This window comes from Palaemon carinicauda, chromosome 10 (genome assembly GCF_036898095.1).
Source record: "Palaemon carinicauda isolate YSFRI2023 chromosome 10, ASM3689809v2, whole genome shotgun sequence".
NCBI classification, from domain to species: domain Eukaryota; kingdom Metazoa; phylum Arthropoda; class Malacostraca; order Decapoda; family Palaemonidae; genus Palaemon; species Palaemon carinicauda.
Window position 1 is genome coordinate 68000315 of NC_090734.1, and position 9733 is coordinate 68010047.

The window sequence follows — 9733 nt, forward strand, 5'->3', positions numbered from 1 at the left end:
TATATATATATATATATATATATATATATATATATATATATATATATATATATATATATATATATATATATATATATATATATATATGATAAATTTTGCACATTTAGACATGTTTTTCATATTCAAATAAGCCATATATATTTTTTTGATACATTAATGTCTGGATTCTCTTAACGACCTCGGGATCAGAGCCCCCAGGCGAAATCACACAAAGACAAGAGCTTGTGTCCGGCCGGGAATCGAACCCTGGTCGGCAAGCGTGTATAGACAGTGGCTAAACCACTTGACCACGAAGAAAGACAGACTTTCTTCGTGGCCAAGTGGTTTAGTCACTGTCACAAGCTCTTGTCTTTGTGTGATTTCGCCTGGGGGCTCTGATCCCGAGGTCGTTAAGAGAATCCAGACATTAATGTATCCAAAAAATATATATGGCTTATTTGGATATATATATATATATATATATGTATATATATATATATACATATATATATATATATATATATATATATATATATATATATATATATATATATATATATATATATATATATATATGTATAGACCCTTATGTTAAAAGATAGTGGACATTGTCTCTGGCTCTCTTCCTCAAATGAACGAGGTGGTTGTTAGGCGCTAAGAGAGAGGCGAGGTGAATGCAAGTAAGTTTATTCGACAGATAACGAGCTTATATACAAGCAGTTGGGAGCAGGAATGTTACAACAATTAAAAAAATCTAAAACATGCGATGGAAGCTTAAACAGGTTGTTCTATTATCAGTGCAGGAGAGAGAGAGAGAGAGAGAGAGAGAGAGAGAGAGAGAGAGAGAGAGAGAGAGAGAGAGAGAGAGAGAGAGATAAAAGAACAATTGTATTACATTGCATGAACGTGTAAGAAAAACGTGCGGAACACGATCCTTCGAACAATTTTGAACACGGGTTGAGTAAAAGGCCTCACATGAAGTTGTTCCTCTCCTCTTCCTGTTCAGTATTGTTTCATTTTCCTCATGCTTAAAGGATGGAACTGTAGAACTCTTCTTAGTTTTTCTCACAGTGATTATCCCATTGTTAAGACTTTCCATCATAATAATTATCATTTACACATTAGTGAGTCTATGTTCCATCAGTATGAATCTGGTCCCTTCCATTTTAGGTACTTATCGTTAGAGATGAAAGGAAATATTTAACGATTAATCATGTGCAGCGTTGTCTTTATCTAAATCAAATTTTTTAGAAAAAGCAAATTGCAATACATGAAAGCTGGCTAATATTTTCTACTGTATAAGTACCACATATATGTTTTTTCACCCACCGTCGTGGGGACTTCTGGCGTATAGAATGAATTTACAGTAAGACTCCAATTTTTAAGTATTATGTATTTGGTGGTTTGATTTCCATTGGAATCTTATTTAGAAAAGACGAAGTTTCTACGATGAAATCAACAGATAATTTCTGATGCAATTCATTTAGACCTAAAATATATATTATTAGGGATGATGAAACAATTTCTTACTCTCACTCTTCCTCTCTTTCTCACACAAAAAACATACACACACAACGCACGGGCGCGCGCACACACACACACACACACACACACATATATATATATATATATATATATATATATATATATATATATATATATATATATATATATATATATGTATACATACATACATACATATACCAAGGCACTTCCCCCAATTTTTTTTTTTTTGGGGGGGGGGGGGGGGGGTAGCCGACATCAACAATGAAACAAAACATAAAAGGGGACCTCTACTCTCTACGTTCCTCCCAGCCTAACAAGGGACTCAACCGAGTTCAGCTGGTACTGCTAGGGAGCCACAGCCCACCCTCCCACATTATCCACCACAGATGAAGCTTCATAATGCTGAATCCCCTACTGCTGCTACCTCCGCGGTCAACCAAGGCATCGGAGGAAGCAGCAGGGTCTACCAGAACTGCGTCACAATCGCTCGCCATTCATTCCTATTTCTAGCATGCTCTCTTGCCTCTCTCACATCTATCCTCCTATCACACAGAGCTTCCTTCACTCCATCCATCCACCCAACCTTGGCCTTCTTCTTGTACTTCTCCCATCAACTCTTGCATTCATCACCTTCTTTAGCAGACAGCCATTTTCCATTCTCTCAACATGGCCAAACCATCTCAACACATTCATATCCACTTTAGCTGCTAACTCATTTCTTACACCCATTCTCACTCTCACCACTTCGTTCCTAACCCTAACTACTCGAGATACACCAGCCATACTCCATAGACACTTCATCTCAAACACATTCAATTTCTGTCTCTCCATCACTTTCATTCCCCACAACTCCGATCCATACATCACAGTTGGTAAAATCACTTTCTCATATAGAACTCTCTTTACATTCATGCCCAACCCTCTATTTTTTACTACTCCCTTAACTGCCCCCAACATTTTGCAACCTTCATTCACTCTCTGACATACATCTGCTTCCACTCCACCATTTGCTGCAACAACAGACCCCAGGTACTTAAACTGATCCACCTCCTCAAGTACCTCTCCATTCAACATGACATTCAACCTTGCACCACCTTCCCTTCTCGTACATCTTATAACCTTACTCTTACCTACATTAACTCTCAACTTCATTCTCTCACACACTCTTCCAAATTCTGTCACTAATCGGCCAAGCTTCTCTTCTGCGTCTGCAACCAGTACAGTATCATCCGCAAACAACAACTGATTTACCTCCCATTCATAGTCATTCTCGTCTACCAGTTTCAATCCTCGTCCAAGCACTCGAGCATTCACCTCTCTCACCACTCCATCAACATACAAGTTGAACAACCACGGCGACATCACACATCCCTGTTTCAGCCCCACTCTCACCGGAAACCAATCACTCACTTCATTTCTTATTCTAACACATGCTTTACTACCTTTGTAGAAACTTTTCACTGCTTGCAACAACCTTCCACCAACTCCATATAACCTCATCACATTCCACATTGCTTCCCTATCAACTCTATCATACGCTTTCTCCAGATCCATAAACGCAACATACACCTCCTTACCTTTTGCTAAATATTTCTTGCATATCTGCCTTACTGTAAAAATCTGATTCATACAACCCCTACCTCTTTTAAAACCACCCTGTACTTCTAAGATTGCATTCTCTGTTTTATCCTTGATCCTATTAATCATTACTCTACCATACACTTTTCCAACTATGCTTAACAAACTAATACCTCTTGAATTACAACACTCATGCACATCTACCTTACCCTTATATAGTGTACAATACATGCACAAACCCAATCTACTGGTACCATTGATAACACAAAACACATATTAAACAATCTCACCAACCATTCAAGTACAGTCACACCCCCTTCCTTCAACATCTCAGCTCTTACACCATCCATACCAGACGCTTTTCCTACTCTCGTTTCATCTAGTGCTCTCCTCCCTTCATCTTTTGTAATCTCTCTCTCATTCTCATCTCCCATCACTGGCACCTCAACACCTGCAACAGCAATTATATATATATATATATATATATATATATATATATATATATATATATATATATATATATATATATATATATATATATATATAATTTATATATATATATATATATATATATATATATATATATATATATATATATATATATATATATATATATATATATATATTTATTTATATATATATATTCGCTTCTCTTCGTACAGCTCTTCCTTTTTTTGCGATCTCATGTTCGTAAATATAATTGTTCGTTCAATATCTCTCCTCCTTCTAACTCTAGAAACAGCTGATATTTACTTTCATTTTTCCTCTCTTATTCTTTCGACCTGAACTGCACAAAGTATGTCAATGGCAACCGTCTTCCACCAGTTTATGATTACTTCTCTCATTTCTGCAAGTCCTTGCATCTCCGCGTTCCTCATATTCCCATCTCTTCCGCTATTTAGTTGATTTTCTGAGAGAGAGAGAGAGAGAGAGAGAGAGAGAGAGAGAGAGAGAGAGAGAGAGAGAGAGAGAGACTTATTCCACTAGACATCTTTTGTGAAAAGGGACGTTTGTAGCAAAACAATACATTGTATTCCTGATAAGAAATTCAAGATTGATAAATAATGAAATAGACACGCATGTTTACACAATGTATCTTAAGCTGCTTTTAATAATATGAACCTTACAAAAAAACTTTAAATTATTTTTTAAAAATCTTTTGTTTATTTCAGAGGTTTTACCGATACTGACCAACTAGAAGTTGTGGACGCAGAACACGTCAACTTGATCAATGAATGCAGAATTCATGAATGTATTGCGAGTGTTTCGCAAAACGCAGGTCGGAACCCTGGTCTTCGAAAGAGAGGTAGGAAGAAATAACGAAAGAGATCACATCTGTGGTTGTCAATACTCGTAGACCATAAAAGTAGTGCTAATAACGATTGCTGTGAAGACACCGGATTAGAACATCAAATCAAGCGGGCACACACACACACGCACACACACACACAGAGAACCAAATATTTTTGTATTCTCTCAGCTTTCTACTACTCATTGCTAAAAGTCATGTTCCACTCAAGTCAAACAACTGTCAACTCATAACTTCTCTCTTTCTCTTCATTGAACTGACTCACTTTTCCTAGGTTATCTATTTGTGTAAATTTGACTCTTAGTACCTTAAGATTAATTCAAAGTAACTAGCAATTTTATCATCATACTTGGACAGTATATTAGTCTTCATGTAAGCAATGCCACTCAAGCTAACGCAAATAATGAGATCAGTGTAATCTTCATACAAACGAGAGTATATCAATCTCACTTAGACTTCCAAATTCACGTGTATTTTCGCCAGAGGAATAACTTGATGAGGCAGAGAGAAAAATAGAAATTTGAATTTCTTTCCTAAGACATTTAGACTGCATTCTGCTTTGTAATGGAACTTCCAAGGATCTCTCTTCTCATACTGAATGATATGTTTAGAAATCTACTGTAAGTAGCATCTTTAACTTGCATCTCATTTTTTTTTCTTTTCCAGATGATGCGGGATTTGAGATCTTTTATTACGGATGCGTTGAAGTTTGATTCCGTAAGAAATAAGTCAACGTGATCTCTATGTCTATAATCATATTAGCAAAACCTTAGCAATTTTCTTTTGCTACAATTCCCAAATGACCCTAAATGAATAATGAAGAGGAAACTTTCTGCTAAAGAATATTCCCTCACACTTGTAATAGCTGTGACTATTCTGCTAATTGTATGTTTGAGCTGGGAAGCAAACCAATCGTTAACACCTCCTATAATAAAATACATTTATCACCATCCACCGTTAACGGGTTATACTGGCTTGTACTCTCTTAATTCATCTTTAATGGATCAGGAGAATATTTCCTTCTTACTCAATAACGCCGTTTGTAATGACACGGATCAGCCAATACTTGTTCTCTACATTGTTTTCTCCCACTCCTCTCATAAGGAACTGAGGGATGCACACCGAAGGCACACGTCAGGGAAGGTGCTGCAATCTTTGGGGTCAAGAAGGGTCTTTCTACTAGCAGATGGCAGCCAAAAGCTTCAGCAGGACTATCCAACAGTGCCAATGCCTCTTGTGTTAAGGGAAAGTGACAATTACAGAGATCTTGTCGTGGCAAGTTTTATTGACCATTATCGTAATCTAACCTACAAACATGGCACGGCATTGTTATGGGCTAAAAAGTTTTGTCCCCAAGCCCATTACATCCTTAAGATGGATGATGACATCATGGTTGATGTTTGGGGTGTGAGAAATCTGCTAAGATCAGGAATAGTTGCTGATAACACTGGTGTCATTCATAGTAAAGCAAATGAAATACATTTGGATCATAAGGGTCTGTGGGCAGCTGGACTATTGCAAAAAGGGTTGCGACCATATCGTAGAAAGAGTAAGTGGAAGGTGACACTGGCAGAGTTTCCTGGCTACATTTACCCAAATTTTCTGTCAGGTTGGGCTTATATCATAACACAGCCTGCAGCTTCAGCTATCATGGCAGTTGCTAAAAACTATACTCCTTTCTGGATAGATGATGTTTACATGACTGGAATGTTGGCTGTAAAAGCAAAAGTGCAACACTATGCTCTTAATCACCACTACACCTTAACAATAGATTCTGTGACTTGTTGTTTGGAAGGAAATAACGCTATAATCTCTCCTTCCGATATGACAAAAATTGCACCAATCTGTAACTTTCTTGTTGCACCATCTGGAAAAAATGTTACTCTCTTGGCCTCATGGCTGGATGCAGCTAAAAATTGTCATCAGGGTAATATATGTCCTAAACAACAACGTACGGATTGTCCTCCGACAAGACCTCGCTTTGGTGTAGGTTCTGTCATACCTTTATCATGAAAATAAAAAAGCGTTACAATTGTTAGAATACTGATTATTGAATATGATATCGATATCGAGCTCTTGTTCAAGTTTCAAAGTTATTACAATTTCATTCATTATTTGATCAACCTCATGAATTGGGACTTGAAAAAGAAGTGAATAAAATCTCTATCCTACTATCTGTCCAAGAATATAATAACTTAATGAGAAGACAAGGACCAGGGCTGGAAACTTGAGTTGTTAGTTGTGAAGGATTCCAACGAGCATAAAGACATGATAGTTTTACCTATGACTCGCCTTGTTTTGTGGTTATCTAGCCTTTTTTAACCCTCCTTGAAATGGTACAAACTTGTTCATTCTTTCTTACTTTGAATGGGTTTGAAGAAATAAAATCTGTAAGAAGCATGGTAAATTTTCGTTATTAATTAGTGATTTTCTTTTTTTTTATTTCTCAATATCTTTTATACAAATAGTTGCCTCTATTTTTCTTGAATCTCTTGTAATGATAATTAATTTTTGAAAATGTTACATAGATTGAGCTTAGAAGAATAGATAACACGATTTCAATCCGCAAATCAGCTATTGACTGTATTAGTGTGTAATCTTTTGGCTTAATTTACAACGTGGTGCCATCTATGTCAAGTTTTCTCTTGTTTTTAATAAAAAGTGGTCGACAAAATGCAGTTCTGCCTAAAAATCCAGACAGAGACTGTTTAGAATATACCCTACATGTATATATATATATATATATATATATATATATATATATATATATATATATATATATATATATATATATATATATATATATATATATATATATACATATATATATATATATTTATATATATATATATGTATATATATATATATATATATATATATATATATATATATATATATATATATATATATATATATTGTGAAGGAACCCAACAAAATGATATTTGTTGCAGGTTATGGTCCTCGACATCACCTTTCATCCAGTGATGCTGAGAGAAAGTATGTACTGTACTGTCGTAGGTAAAAGTTATTGGCTATTTATTGCTTCAAAAAACAAACGTTTCAAAGAAATTTAAATTGAAGATGGTAAAGATGATACGACAAAATATATTGAAGCCTTTGTAGAAATGATATCAGAAACCTATTTTCATCTGTTTATGACACAAAGGAATATTACTTTTCATGAACATTACTTATCCACAGAAAAGAGTTAAATCCATGAACAGCAAAAAAAAAAAAAAAAAAAAAAAAAAACTCTGAAAAAGTGTGAGGCATAAATATTCCGTAATTGCATCATTCAAGTTGAAACCCAAACTACTTCTTTGAGGACATCAGAGGTGATTGAAAACTGTTTGTTTAAAGTAATGATTTTCAAATGACTTGCCTGGAAATTTAGGCTTTGTCTAAGTTATTGCACAAGAGGTCCAATGATTGAACCTTAATGAGTATAAAGTTTCGCTTAGAGGTTTTCTTGAAACAAAATTCAGTAGATCCAGGGGTTGGGTAAGCAATGTGGTGTTCTTTTGAATGCAAAATGAAACAAAATTGACATTGAATTTGCAAAATCCATGCACTTAACATGAAATGTTGAAGAAAGAAAAATGTAAGTCTCTATGTGATGTTATTTTAACTGAGAGTTATATCTGGTAGGAGTGAGCTTCATACTGTATTCGTGGAAGACTCAGATGTTGAAATGGTAGATACAAATTATGAAGTGAAACCTATCTCAGTAGATTGCGGTGCAACAACGTATATCATTACTCAAGAGGCTACTTTTATTAGTTTTGATTACATTATTTACCTTAAGAGTAATTACAGTATATTGCATTAGAGCGCAAAATATTATCTTCAACAATGTGTTGTATGTAGCCTACCATCTTTCCAGCATTACAGCTTGAATAGAAAAGAGCTTCAACTTATGCAGTTTAACGAAGATTCTGCTAAGGTCAAATGTTTAAACGGCATTGAATTTAATGTCGATTAAGATATTCTTCTGTATTTTATTAATGATGCTATATCTTCCAAGAATGAAACAGATATCAATTCGAGACTGAACTGAGTTTAGAGCACTATACCGTGAGATATGCAAAGAACTGAATCTTCAGGCTTTTGTAGACGATGTGAACATTAATGAAAGCGTAATATTGAAAATGATATCTGCACTGAAGGTAAATTGAAGAGTCAGATAAACATTCAGCTACATTAGACTTTGTAGATTGTGATTTGACTGGTTCTGTGAAGTCAATTGCGTGACACACTTCGGGGCACAATGATCCTAGATTAACTGTGTACCTAATGCCGTAGTTATGTAATGAAAGGTAGGTATATCACAAGTGACTATGGTAGGCTACTGAATAGCCTACACATCTGAAGCATTTCAATTAAACACTGCACCAAACATTAAGAATCTGCTTATTTTTGTCTCAGACATTACAATGTAGATGAATTTTGGTGGCCAGTGTTTGCTGTTAGAGCCGATGTTACCAGAAATGTATGGAACTTAAGTTATCATGATTGCTGTTTGTTTATATTGTAACCGATGTAACACTTCTAAAAAAACAGAAAGACAGCATAGAATATTAACGGGCTAAAACAAATGTAGCAAAACTACGTTGTTTCTATGCCGGCATAGCAACTAAAAAAAGAGTTTTGCAAACTTTTTCATTATCCCAGGTGGCTCCTAAATCAACTTAACATCGCACGAGAGTCTGCCCCTCTCTTTTATTCTCCTCCTGTACTTCTTTTTCTCCCTTTTTCCTTATTCCTTCCCATCCCGAGTACCTGCCTTCGGGCTATAAACTATCTTCCTTATCCCATATTCCCCACTTCCCTATCCGTATCCTTGTTGTCTTGATATATGAGCATAAAATATGTAGGCCTACATATTGAACTACCTGGTATCTTTTTAAGTCGGGGAATTTCACTGTACCTGCTTTTTCTGGTCGTTATGCTCACTTCCAGCTCTTTCACCGTATTTCTTTAAGATTTACAGGTAGGCCTCGACTAACGCATAATACACCTATATTAAGTAATAATAATAATAATAATAATAATAATAATAATAATAATAATAATAATAATAATAATAATAAAACGTAACTAACAACTTTTGAGATAAAAAAAGCCTGAAATGATGAAAAATTAAATATTTTAATATGCGTTCTAAAAGACATCAATAACGTAAATGATACGTAAGTAAACCCAAAGGCTCCGCTGGGGCTTGGGGCAACGATGTAATGGCCCATCTTTGACTAAGAAGTCAGAATTCCCCATAACACCAAGCAACACGAACCGCCATATATGTCCATACTTGAGTTAACATGGACAGAGGACTGATATTTTATTTCCAAAGTTACAATATGT

The 9733-nt window shown here is 35.2% G+C and overlaps 1 protein-coding gene across 1 annotated transcript in view; it reads left to right on the plus strand.

Annotated features, from left to right (window-relative positions):
* Nucleotides 1-6933, plus strand: part of LOC137648412 (beta-1,3-galactosyltransferase 5-like) — a 53223-nt gene extending 46290 nt beyond the window's left edge. The window contains exons 2-3 of the mRNA XM_068381335.1: nucleotides 4236-4369; nucleotides 5039-6933. Of these exons, the coding sequence (XP_068237436.1) occupies nucleotides 5189-6385 (1197 nt within the window). The 5' untranslated portion in view covers nucleotides 4236-4369; nucleotides 5039-5188 and the 3' untranslated portion in view covers nucleotides 6386-6933. The remainder of the gene's footprint in view (nucleotides 1-4235; nucleotides 4370-5038) is intronic.
* Nucleotides 6934-9733: the final 2800 nt, after the last annotated feature.